General features: G+C 43.6%; 2 protein-coding genes across 5 annotated transcripts in view; one reads left to right on the forward strand and one right to left on the reverse strand.

Moving 5' to 3' along the window:
- Positions 1-201: 201 nt before the first annotated feature.
- shox2 (shox homeobox 2) overlaps positions 202-13,581 on the reverse strand; it is a gene marked incomplete at both ends in the record, with an annotated part of 20,815 nt that continues 7,435 nt past the window's right edge. The window contains 5 exons of one of the 3 annotated variants that reach the window (XM_084466779.1): positions 202-495; positions 930-1,018; positions 1,237-1,294; positions 3,407-3,615; positions 4,706-4,980. In XM_084466779.1, coding sequence (XP_084322905.1) covers positions 202-495; positions 930-1,018; positions 1,237-1,294; positions 3,407-3,615; positions 4,706-4,955 — 900 coding nt within the window. Of the gene's footprint in view, positions 496-929; positions 1,019-1,236; positions 1,295-3,406; positions 3,616-4,705; positions 4,981-13,581 lie in introns of those variants that run through there. The other 2 variants (XM_084466778.1, XM_084466777.1) reach the window with 2 other exon arrangements.
- LOC311341966 (uncharacterized protein) overlaps positions 7,606-13,581 on the forward strand; it is a 15,642-nt gene continuing 9,666 nt past the window's right edge. Inside the window, exons 1-3 of one of the 2 annotated variants that reach the window (XM_084466780.1) lie at positions 7,606-7,684; positions 8,107-8,310; positions 10,855-10,977. In XM_084466780.1, the coding sequence (XP_084322906.1) occupies positions 7,653-7,684; positions 8,107-8,310; positions 10,855-10,977 (359 nt within the window). In that variant the 5' untranslated portion in view covers positions 7,606-7,652. The remainder of the gene's footprint in view (positions 7,685-8,106; positions 8,311-10,854; positions 10,978-13,581) is intronic. The other variant, XM_084466781.1, reaches the window with a different exon arrangement.

The raw sequence follows: 13,581 nt of genomic DNA on the forward strand, positions 1-13,581 counted from the left end.
TATTATTTTTTATAAATAGCCTATATTTCTTTACTTATACACGCTTGTCCTTCATTTAAAAACAAAGAAGAAAACATAAATAGTGTCCTTGATTTTTCACTTTGTAAGCGACCTTTCTGTTGTTGCTGCTGTTGTTTAACGCTCAGTTTGATGACTCGCCGTCAACAGCAGTGACCTTCTGAAAAGCTGCGGGTCCTGGCGTCACAGTCCCAGCGCGGCCGTGTGTTTTTTGGCCTTGAGTCTCAAGTCGGCGATGCTTGAGTTTTTGTTGGTGTTCTTGGCCGCTGCAGCCGCTGCCACCACCGAGGCGGCGGAAGCAGATTCAGCCGCGAGCGTAGCCAAGGGCAACCCGAACGGCGGCGCGGGAAACATCATGTAAGGCGCGTGCGCCGCCAGGTGAGAGTGCAGGTGATGGTGCGCGTGCGCCACGGCGCTGTCCAGCTGCAGTTGCGCCTGCACCTGAAAGGAGAAGGGCGGCACGTTGCAATGACTATCCTACGGGACGCACGGATGGGAGAGAGGGGGGAGAACACGCGTTAACTTGGTGCAAAAGGGCTCAATAATTCACACATGTGTACATAACGTTGTTGTTCATCCCTGCCGTTCATTTCAATGGGCCACTGGTTATTAGAGTGTAAACCATTACAGTGTTAATGAATAGATGTATTTCGTTAAGAGATAAATAAATGCAACCACGGAAAAAGTATTTTCTTTTTATAATTTACAATCATTCATAAAAAAACGATAAAGACATTTTCTAATTAGTTAAACGCCGTCATGCTATACTGGCAAAATATCTTAGCGATTACTGCAACAAGAGTTTGGCTACACTGAAACTCGATTCTCCATAAGACTTGGACAGGGACTGTGCCAAGACAGCAGTCCGGGAATTAGTGTAGTCAAAGACTACACGCTTGGAAGTCACTTGCCTGTTGGAATGGCATCCGCAAGGCCCCCACGTTCACATACGGCGCCACACGACAAGCTTCAAACTGATTCGCTGCTCCAATGAGGACGCCTTCATAGAGAGAATAGACGAGCATGGGTGAGCGCGTGAGGTATTAACACAGGCCTACACTGGAAACACTACAAATTCCAAGAAAGAGGAAAAAATATATAACAATACTTGATATTCAATTATTATTTTAAAATTGCCTAATATAATTGATGCATTCTTTGCGTGGAGCATTCGAGGACAGATTTGAGTATAGGAACGTGTGGAGCATCAAAGCCTACCTTTGTGTAGTTGGTTCTCCTGCTTCCTGCACTTGGCTCGTCTATTCTGGAACCAAACCTGCAGGGACAGAAATTAATTAGAGCCCTCTTGATTGGCAGCTGCTTGTGAGGGCATGTGTAATTCCTCTCAAAGTGACAACAACCGCAGAAAAACAATATCCCAGAGGAGCCCTGAAATATTAATGGCGCTGCTTAACCCCAGATTTTAATGATTACATTTAGCTTACAACAAGAAGAGGGAGGGGTGGGGGGAGGGGGGAGATACCAGAGAAAATACATACAAAGATAATTGATTTTAAATAGTGTGGAGTAAAATAGAGGTCTACCGAAAAAGGATAACGTAGTCCCTATTAGAAGAACAAAGTATCCATGTTCAAAATGTCCAGGCTATAATAAATAACCTTGTCAGTGTGGGTTTCATCTTTCTGTAGATTAAGCTCCCAGAAGAGCAGGATGACTCTCAGATATCGAATAGCGGCGTGCTATTACGCTTTGGTACATCAGAGCCAGGCTATCTGAGATACACTCTCTTCTTTTTCTCAGGCTCGTTAAATAGCCGCAAAAATTAATTACCCTTATCTACAGAAAATCTATGTAAGTGAAACGTTTAATTTTTTTTTCTTTTCTTTCAGTTTTGTTTAATCACTTCATCAAACGCTCTGTTTCAAAGGATGGCCGTTTTGTTTTCTAATGGAGCTTGACGTCAGTTGTAGGCTGCAAATTGTATAGGCTCCAATATTCTCAATGGAATAGACGTTTTATTACTATGTTGGGATACTTTGCATAGTCCAATCATGTTTCGGAAATATATCTCACCTTAAAAAACGAATATAAACATAATGCCAAACGTCGTTTAAATTGGCTGTAAAATAGTATGGACATGGAAATAGGCCTATTATTTATTAAACTGCGAATCATCGTGTAAGTTGTTAACACAAAATTATAGGTAACATTCGTAGTGTTTATAGTAGGCTATAACATTGGAAATTATTGTTGTAATGAAACTACAAAAAGGCTATTGTCAATACAATTGGAATTTAGCATATACTGTGTTGCAAAATGGGAGTAAACTGCATATCTGGATTTGGGTAGAAGATAATGCATAATTTATGATAATCCTCGAGCTGTGCTCCTCGCACTCGCCTCGCTCGTGACAATACGGCTCGCTAGAACTCCGGTTCACGCCGCGAGACCCCTGCGAAAGCGCGGGATTTAACTTTTTTTTGAAAAGGGGGGGTTAGCAATCTTTTTCTCCCGTTTGAATAAATAAATAAATATTTTATATTCGTCAAACTCGATCAATAGACCTGTGCCGATGGTTGCCTGGACTGCAACCTGGTTTGGAGTTGGATAGGCTACTTCTGGATATATTTGGGGGTTTTATCAATCATATGAAAAGCGATATGCTCAATTGTCACTATTGGGCTCAGCCCTTCTCCTATTACACAAAAGATTGAGCCCCTCTCTCCCTCTCTAAAGGCCTTATTGGGTTTCGGTACAGATGGTCTTTTTCGATGAAAACGGGCAGCGTTGATAAAGACGGCCTGCGTGACAGGCTGTATCAATGAAGAGCATGTGAACGTCTTATTTATCACACTGCATGGTAGGCTACAATATCACATTAAGACCATAACAACAAACAACAACAAACAACAGTCATGACAACACGGAGGAAAACGGGGCAAACACGATTTAGTAGGCCTAATGTAGCAACGTTTCCAGATTATTGGTAGACCCAGACACATAAACAGACGCACGCACGCGCGCACGCGCACACACACACACACACACACACACACACACACACACACACACACACACACACACACACACACACACACACACACACACACACATAGGTCCTACATGGGGTTCTTAATTTAAAAGGCCGTAAATGTTTTAGCGATCTAAGTTTCCATTAAAACACATGAAGACATAACAACAGCAATTAACCATTAACGGCTCAAGTCTTTCTGGACATGAGTAGCCTAAAATAAAAATAATTACTCACGTTTAGTAAAGCAATTTAATTCAATTGTGTAATAATAGGCTACAACAAGTACTATTGTATATATAAGTTGTGTTATTATTGTGATGACTGCTGTTATTATTATTATGATTCATATTATTATAAATATTAGCATTATGCTATAATCGTAACATTTCTTACCTGTACTCGAGCCTCGGACAGCCCCAGTCGCTGGCTTAGTTCCTCGCGCATAAACGCGTCGGGGTAGTGGGTCTCGTCGAAGAGCCGCTCGAGCTCGTTAAGTTGTTCTAGTGTAAAGTTAGTCCGACTTCTCCTCTGCTTGATTTTAGTCTGTGCCTCGTCCTCCAAAGGCTTCGAGTCCTCTTTCCTCTCTTTCATATCCGTGTTACCTGCATGGCAGAGATAAAAATAAGAGGATAACATTTCTTTCATATCCGTATTATTATAAAAAGCAACCACATAAAAATGCTGGGATGTTACAAGAGTGATGTGGCCTCGACTACAAAACGAGAGGTTAGCACCGCGTGACCTTGATACACGTGGAAGGCTTCCAACATGTTCCCCAGCATCACAGCAATATCAAACCTCGGATGTTTTGTAGAGCTACATAAAGCTCTTTAATTATTAACTCCCTTATAAATATGCATAAGCATGTCTAAAAACAAGCTGGTCTCCTTATTTTTTCTGCTTTTTAACCGTGTCTATTAACAGCTGATATTATGTACGTCGTAGCAGAACTTTATGAACATTACAAAAAATATGCAGGCTTTGTTTCGCATAAATGATTGTACAGCAAGCACATGGCACCTTCATTGGTTCATTGGTTAACTAATATTAATACTAAATACACTAATATGTGTTTTTAGGATACTGTGGGACATTTAGCCACATTTGATCTTATTTGAGGCGCTAGAAACAGGCTACCATATGAATTTGTCTTCTATATATTTAATTGTACACTTCAATGTAATAATATACAGATGAATGTTTAAGGAATAAACACAATAAATAACGTTTGAATTGCAGGGAACATTACTAATCAAATAATTTGCATTGAGTAGGCATATATTTTTTATTTTATATTATTGCTCTGGTTTAATTTCAGATATGTTAATAGAAAGATTATATCGTGTCATTGGGTTCTTTAATGTCATAAATCAAGAAGCTTAACATGACGATGTTGTCATATTTGTGCCATTTGTTTCTGTTATAAAATTGGGAAAATACTTAATGCCTTCCCCATGCACGTTTTTATTGAATTAAAAACAGCTATCGTGTTTTAGTTACATTGTAAATAAAACCCATTGCAGTTGTACTTGACTTTAATGTGCTGCAGGTGACCAACCATGCACGTCAGTTACCCATAAAAATAGACAATTTACCAAAACAATAACAGTCCAAGCCCAGCAATGGAAACCAGCTTATTTTAAGAATTCGCAAAAAACACACAGAAATCCAAAACACAAACACGACGTATACCTTCAATGAGTTTGGGGCTCCCCGCGTCCCTAGTCCTCTCTGAGCCCAGCATGTCCCGCTCCCTGCTCGGGGAGCGCACGACACCCCTCGAAACGGCGCTCACTTCCTCGCGACCTGCTTCCATAGATAGAGGCTCCCTTCCCCGCGTCGACCCGTTCTCCAGCACTTCCCGATACGTGATCACCTCCTTTTTTTCCTTCACCTTTTGATCAAAAGACTTGGACACAAAAGCGGTGAGTTCTTCCATCATTGCTTTCTCCTCAAATATTCTCCGTCTTGTCCTCTCCTCTCTCTCCCTCCCTCACTCTCTCTCCCTCTCGCCGTCGCACTTGCTCTGAGATCCACAACAGCTTAAAACATCAATAATGTCCGTTCAAGTCGACCACATATGCAAGGTGATGTTGCCAACTCTCTCGGATCTCTCTCCCGTCTGGGCTCAGGTGAAAACGTCAGAAAGATATCTCAGGCAATTCCTCTTGGTAGCGGAGTTTGAACCTGCTGGTGTTCCGCAATTGAAGTCACAGTATTTATACTTTGCGACGCCTGCCCCTTGATCCGTGCAAATTACCTCCCCTCAGGATGCCGGGATGAGCCCCCTCTTCCATTCGCTATGCAATGATAGGCGAGAGAAGTGGGAAACATTATCAGCACAGCCCTTAACGTTTCTCATCGTCCTTACGAGGTTGCTATTGGTCATTAATCCAAAATTGACAAGAAGGACTAATTAATTTAATTATGCTCTGATTCGTTGCTATTGTCCCGAGTTAGTTTTTAAACACCCGGGAGATGGGCAGGATCTCTCGCTAAACTCTCTCTCTCTCTCTCTCTCTCTCTCTCTCTCTCTCTCTCTCTCTCTCTCTCTCTCCTCTCTCTCTCCCCCTCTCTCTCTCTCTCCACCCTCTCTCTTTCCCTCCACCTCTCTCTCGCTCTCTCTCCCTCTCTCTCTCTCCCCCCCCCTCTCTCTCTCTCCACCCCTCTCTCTTTCCCTCCACCCCCCCCCCCCCCTCTCTCTCTCTCTCTCTCTCTCTCTCTCTCTCTCTCTCTCTCTCTCTCTCTCTGCAGAGGTGTGGCTAAAACCGAAAATGACAAGCTCGTGTGGAGGGAAGCACATGTATAAGGAGCTTCCTCTGTCTCTCTGTGATCTGGGAGAACAGAGACAGCGACAGTTATGACGCGGGAAGGTAGAGAGCGGACCGACCGGGACGCTGAGAGGAGAGGACCGCGCTGTAAAGAAGCAGGGGCTTTTCGTTTAAACGATCCGGGGTTGGAAAGAACTATTGGCCCCCTTCAATTATTTACATTGTATCATCGTATTGGTCGATCGACACTGTGGCAAAATATATTGTGATCCATGCTGAAAGTAGCCACGCTGTGTGTAAAGAATCGTGTTTCCTTGAAAGTCGCTCTGATTTTTAGATGGTACTGGTATGGTACTAGGCTACTTCCATTATTAGGCCTATTAGTATTAATAGCATTACTAATAGTATAATTAATAATACAAATAATAATAATACAAATTATAATATTAATAATACATAAATTACAATAGCATTTGGGTAATAATAATAGTGGCCTGCTTTTAGAGACACATTTCGAAAGCCATATATAGGCTATTACACTAAGCTTAAAATTAAAAGTTACAGATGTAAACGGTTTTATGTTGGTTTATTTTTGTAATCAGCAATCGTGTATCTAAAATTGTAGTCATTAGTTAAAACGGTATTCCAAATAATTTGAATCCTCAGCGGACCTCTTTTAGACCATTAGGATGTTAAATAGCTGCTAAACGTTTAATTATAATGCCTCATGCGATGCGTTGCCATTGGGCTTACTAATTAACGTTTTCTTCTTGCTTTCCTACTGGAATTATTCAGTCTTTGAAAAATAAATAAACAATGGTTCAACAGCGTTGAAGGTAACTAAATGCCATAGGGACAGAGCAATTAATTGAAACGAAAAGGCAAACACGAACACACATATAAGGTACAGATTCATTTTTAAATTGCTCGGATTAATTTAATGCAAAATGTGTTTATTGATCATCTATATAAACCTATTTGCAGTTTATGGGTCTGGCAACCCCCATGATTAAAAATTAATATTAACATTTCTTTCAATTAATCATTATCATTTATGTAGAATCTAACCAAATTATATTTATTATCCTCTAACGCCCTGGTAGGCTCCACGCTGTAATCTGCGCCATCATTAATTTAGAATGTAAATCCCTCTCTGGCTCTTCCTGTCCCATCTCCATGCGCGGACGTACTTGATGCAATAGGATAGCCGCCTACACTAATTGCAGCCCAACGTCCACTATTTTAACATGCCTGCATGCCTATGTTCTTGCCAATATGAACAGACCAATTTCTCTACGTAGGCCTATGTAGTTGTATGTATGGCAAAGTAGTTCTAATTTAATAGTCTAGGTCTAATACAACTCGAATTAGGCCTTTATGGTATCCTAATTGTCTGACAGCCTTTATACAGCCTCAGAGTTTATAATAGTATAGGGGAAAGGTGAATGCTATTTTGCCAAAGTCAACCCTTATTATGGCAATGGAATTCCCGTTATAAATAAAGCTCTTTGGGTAGGCCTATACAGAATTTATAATTAGGCTTAATTCTACAATTAGGCCTATTGTATTAGGCCTATCGCCTCTTTTAACGTTTCGAAAGGTCAACATTTAAAAGTGTTTTTTCCGCATTATTGATACATTAGTAGATAATATACTGTATAATACTAAGGTATCACCGCAAAACAAATACACATGATCTGTGTGTGAAATTCCTGATAGCGCTGAGTGCGGTGCAAAGTATCGATAGCTCTGCGTTCGACTATTCGGTCTCCTCCTCATTGACTCTATCGGCCAGCAGCCAGCACAGTCTAGTCAGAGCACGGCTGCACCGTGTTGTTGTGACTGCTATGGCTGGCTGTAGTGAATGAATGAACGTTGGGACCAGAGGTAACACTCAAAGGTGTGTAGTGGTATCGCGTTCTCCTCGGGGATAAAAACCTTATTCAATGTGTTCTTTATATTAATATGTAGTGGAAAACGTCTTCAGGTGCTGAATAGAGTAGTGGTGAACTGGCAGCCATGCACCAGAGTTAGCATCGTTAGCTTGCAGATATTCCTAATAAACAGCACTTGTTTATGTTGCTTGATATGAGCCGTGGACATATTTATAGTGACCAAGTCAATGAGGTCAAAGTTGTGTTGTAACGTCAGCAGTGTGTGTGCGCAATGTGTTAATTTATCTTCACTGTGTGGACTGTTAGTTGCCGCCGCTTGGTTAAACGTGGTTCACAAATACACATAAACGATGATTGGTATGCCGTGGTCTTGCCAAAACACTTGATTTACACTGACATGGTGTGTGTAAACGCCTGATTGTACCAGGGTAGGCAGCACCATGGGTCGGCACTCCTCGGACAGTGAGGATGACAGCCGCAGCAGGAAGAAGAAGAAGAAGCAGCAGCGTCGTCGTTCGTCCTCCTCCTCTTCATCCTCGTCGTCTTCTGGAAGCAGAATGACCAGCAGCCGTAGTCGACGATCCACCCGCCGCAGTCGGTCTCGATCAAGAGATAAGGAGAGGGACAGAAGGTGAGACTATACAGAACAAGTGTTGTCACTCATTAAGGTCGACATAAGGCTGTGGTTCTATGTGAATGCTGTCCTTAAACGAGGGGACTCAGAAGCACAGACCTCCAGACTTGATCAATACACAAAATAACATCTTTGCAATGCAGAGTAATAACCTGATGGCGCCGTCCATGGCTGCTATAGCGCTACTCTGTGTTGTGGTTTGACTTCTTGTTTGTTGAAACACACTCACAGAGACAAATTCCTACTATGTTAACATAAATGGCAATAAATTGATTCTGATTCTGATTCTGATCTGAATCTTATAATTTATTAGTAAAATATATAGTGGGCACATTTGTTGTGTATGTTTTGATGTAGAAAAGTCAATAAAATTACTTCCAATTATTGCACATGACCTAATATGTCATGTTTGTATCCTGATTCATTTCCTAACCCTTCCTGTGTAGTTTGGTTTACACAAGTGTGACAGTGGTCTGTTCCAAGATAAGTTCTAAATACGAATGCCAATCACAGGCAGTGGTAGAGTAGAGCGTTTCATAAACAAATAGTAGTTGGTACTTAAACTAAAGAATATTTTCACATATTGATATAAAAATATATAATTAAGACCAAATTCAACAATACACAACTTGGCTACCTTCTCAAATGAGATGTATTGATGCTCCTATTGTCAGGTTTTGTTTCCTTTCAAATGGAACAAAGACAAACGAGGTTGATAATGCAATGATTTGATCAGTGGACAGTCTTCAGGATTGCCCTAATCTCCACGATTTGTATTTCTCGGACATCTATCATAACACATCATTGATTTGCATGCAATTATTAATTTTGAGGTCTATTGCCAGACCAAGCTCAATCATAGATTGCACGTTGATCTGGGGAAGCTGCTGTCATTTTCTTCAGCACAAGAGGCATGATCAACAGACTGAGTTAAATTGACTCTGTACGCAATTGGCTGCTTGCCGTCGCTTCCCTGTCGTCATTGTGTTAAACCAGCCAATAGCATGCCAGGGGGAAAAGCCAGTTTGGTGAATGGCTCCCGCAAAAACGTATCGAAACTAGAAAGAAATGTATTGCTCTTCTCCAGACCCTTCTGCAGGGTGAACTCAAATCACAGGCAGAATGGGCGGGGCTACATAGTCTAGAGAAAAGCATGATTTACATGGGGATCTAAATATTGATCATGTCAAAGAATAATGGCTACTGGATAGCTTTAGTTAATTTTCTTCTCCTTCAATGTATTCCAGTATTTTCCAGCAGCAGTTCAGTCAGAAAGTAGTCCAGTCTTAATTAACCACCTCTCACAAGTGGTTGAAGGTTGGGCCCTTCCAACCAGTCACTCCCTTCATCCATCCACACACCCATCCAGGACTGCCACTGTGGTGGTGTGTTGCTGTTCAGGCAAGGCCACTTGGTGGTAATTATTTATGAGGCTTGGTCAAGGTCCATTACCACTGATGGGAAGTCATTGCATGTCTGCCTTGGGTGGGGCATACTGGCCAGTGTAAACCCAGAAACTTTAGCCCATCATCAATTACCTATACATTTGATCAGTCAAACCAAGGCCTTGTGTTTTTCTCTTTTTAATTGGAGGTTAAGATCAACAGCATTCAACTACATGAAACAAATGCTTATAGATAGTACACTTGAAGTATGATAATCTGTTGCACTCGGTCATGTGAATACCACAGCAAGTAAATGCAGTGACTGGAACTTATCAGTGCATGAACAGGTGTGTGTGTGTGTGTGTGTGTGTGTGTGTGTGTGTGTGTGTGTGTGTGTGTGTGTGTGTGTGTGTGTGTGTGTGTGTGTGTGTGTGTTACAACAACCCAGTGGCCTGTGGCAGTAGTTTCATGAGGCTCCTCTCATGGGATACAGCCTTTAGAATACTAATGGCTCTTCCCTCGTGACTCTAACTGTGACAAATCTGGTTTGATAGTTTAGCCTCAATGTTATTTGTACTACTTTCATTGTTCTTCTCTCCCTTCTTGCTAAACTCCCAACGGACCATGGCAGTACTGTTTTTTTTCTTCCGCTAAACAGATTAGAGTATTTTGCGGTTTGCAAAAAACAAAGAAGAAATTTAAAACGCCCTCCTTAACTGTTTTTGGAGGAAGCATCCAGGGTTGTTTCAAATGAAGCTGCTACATGCCATCAGTCTAGTGTTCAGCGAGTTGTCTACAGAATAGATGCTGCACACACTGGCATCGCCACATGAAAGGGCAGGGGTGCAGCATGGGGCTCCTGTGGAACTGTGATCTACCATTCTCTCTCTGTCTCTCTCCACACATGCTCTCCCTCTCTCAATATATTTAAGCATCATTCTCCCTGTCATTGTCTCTCTCATGTTTGCATGTTTCTTCCTCTTAGCAGTTAGTCTTGTGATGGCGCTGACAGAAACAACAACAACCACTGCTCTGAATACACTGGATGTTGGCGCCTTGGCTTTAAAACGGCGGAATGAAGCGCGGAAACACAGAGGAGTGTTTGAAGTGCGCACACATGATGTTTGACTGTGTGCTCTGGGTGGCTCGGGTCCAGGCGCAGGAGGCGTTCCAGCAGCAGCTCATCTCACGGGTCGTCCCGCAGGAAGAGGAGCCGCAGCGCCGACCGGGACAGGGGGCGGGGCCACCGCTCGCACCGGTCCCACAGCCGTGACAGAAGGTAAGCGTCCACTCCCCTCATGTATAGGAACAGAGAGAGAGTCGTGGAGCCGTGTTCCGTTTGTGTTTTATTTGGTTCTAGTCGTCACACAAACTGTTATGCCTGTGCCACGCCACGGTTGTGCGCTACACAAATGACAATCATTGTATCGTTAACGTGTTGTTAAATCAATTAGGCGAGTTGGTTTGATAATTTTATGTCAACATACAGTCAGCGGGGGTTAATCACGTATGGTATTGTCATGATTAATTTATCCCTATACATGCTTGGTTGGTGATTATCGTTGAAAGGGTTTTTTTGAGCAAACTACTTGTACATGCAAGATCAATGTTTGAGCACCTGCCATAAACCCGGCCTCCAAAGTAAACACACGCACGCACATATGCATGCATGGGAGCACAGACACTCACGTTCAGCAGTGTATCTTTTACAGGAACAAACAGGGGGGCCTTTCTGTGTGTGGTGGTCCATGTCATTAGCATAGCTAATCTGGTGCTAATGAACCAGTAAACTCTGCTGGTTTTTAAATCCCTCACACAGAGGCATCTCACACACACACACACACACACACACACACACACACACACACACACACACACACACACACACACACACACACACAGAAAAGATTGTCATAAAATATGCATGTGTGAGGCCCCCGGTTTACTTGTGGGGGTCGTGTGTAGAGATCATTGTAATCACAAACAAAAGAGAGCGCGAGCGATTTAATATCTTCATTACAAAGGCGAAGCCCGGGTATGAAGGCCTGCCGGGACGGTTTCTGACTGGGGAGGTTTGCTGTTACCTGCGTGGTGACTTGCATCTGGACGTTCTGGGTTCCTGGGCGCCTCCCACCCTCCTCGCCCCCTGCCTATGGCCATTTGCAGGTTACACTGGTCATTAAAAACAGCAGCGGGCGCTGGCGTGGCGCGAGATGAAACGCGGGGAGGGGATTTGTGCGATTTGGACTTGATATGATATTGATATTGGTGTTTACCGAAGCAGTGCTGTGATTAGGCTTAGCGCCGCGTGAGGAGCAGGTGGGCGGGGGATGATCGGGAGGGAAGGGAGATGCGACTGTGTGCAAATGAGGCTGCGCGTCTAGTGATACCTGATTGACTCTTAAGTCTCGGCTTGCAGGAAAACTTAGGGTGTCCTCCCCTTGCTCCTCATTTGTGGGGTTTGTATGACCTACACCTAGACATTTTATAATGTAATTGTGGATGGAGGTTGCATAAAAAAAATAAGGCAGTTAGGGTTTTATTATGTTCTACTCGCTGTGTTTGTGGGTGTGTGTGTGTGTGTGTGCGTGCGCACAAAAGTGAGCTAGCGGATAGATCAGAGGTGGATTGAGTGGACAGGACCTACTGATTGATACACACAGGATATATGGCACCGTGTTTCCACACACACACAGACACACACACGCCAACGAGCCCCTTATCCCGAATACCGAAAAAAAAGTGGAGGAGGAAGAGATGCAAACTGGGATATGTAAATTGATAGTTAGAGAGTCAGGAGAGGAGAGGTCTTCCACCTTCACTCTCTCTGTTAGCCTCTGGTGAAAAGTGACGTGCAGGGCCCGTTGTAGGTCACCACCAGAGAGGCAGAGAGATAGCAGGAAGAAGCATGGTGGAGGTTAATAGTGGAAAAGACAAAGGCGGCCAGGGAAGAGGAGAAATTGCATGCGCCTGAGTGAGGCGTATTATATTCAGTAGAAATGAGAATAATAACGCCTGCATGGGAATATTGCAGGGGAAGAAGATTAGGGCCATGGTAGGACCGCTCGGGCTAGAAGTAGCGAATATTATTACCATTTTTATTTCAGTTCTATGTATAAATAAAAAATAAAGATACGTGCAATGAGCAAAGCGCTCCATCACGTGTTTACCATTCATCATTCCCCCCACCCACTTTTTTTTATTTTTTTTTGTTGCCTGTCCTTTTAGTCTCTTTCCCCCCACGTTCAATCAGGGCAAAGCCAGGTCCCCCCAGAGGCAGCCAATCTTGCCCTGAAATGTAGAACAGACAAGAGGAGCAGATTACCTATTTGCCATTAATGTTTATTCTCTTTGATCTGAGCCGGCAGATCTGTGTGTGTCTGTGTGTGTGTGTGTGTGTGTGTGTGTGTGGCTGTGTGGGTGCAGTTGCGTGTGCAAATGCGTACGAGCATGCTGGTTGGCGCACGAACAAACACGCAAGCAGGCACATGCAAAGGCCGCTTGATGGAGCGTATGCGCGTGTGTGTGCGTGTTATCATGCACACACGTTTACGAGGGGGGGGGGGGGTCGGGGGGGGAGATGTGGTGCCCCGGTCCACAGGGGGAGAATAGAGCGGAACAGAGTGCCGTGCAGTGTGCTGCAATCTGATGTGAACTCAGCCCAACAAAAGGTGCGACAACGCCCCCCCCCCGCCCACGCCCCCCCCACCCCCCCTCCCCTCATCATCACAGGCGGATCACAGGCGCGCCGTTTTGGATTGAGCCCAGCGGAGCCGCGTCGCTCCGGGACTCCGCGTAGGAGCACCGCAGCGATGGGCGTATAAACCTGTGTGTGGCTAAGTCACTCACTCACTGTCAGTCACGCCATTCAGTCGGCTGTGAG

Source organism: Micromesistius poutassou (genome assembly GCF_964030765.1).
Source record: "Micromesistius poutassou genome assembly, chromosome: 4".
In the NCBI taxonomy this organism is placed as follows: Eukaryota; Metazoa; Chordata; class Actinopteri; order Gadiformes; family Gadidae; genus Micromesistius; species Micromesistius poutassou.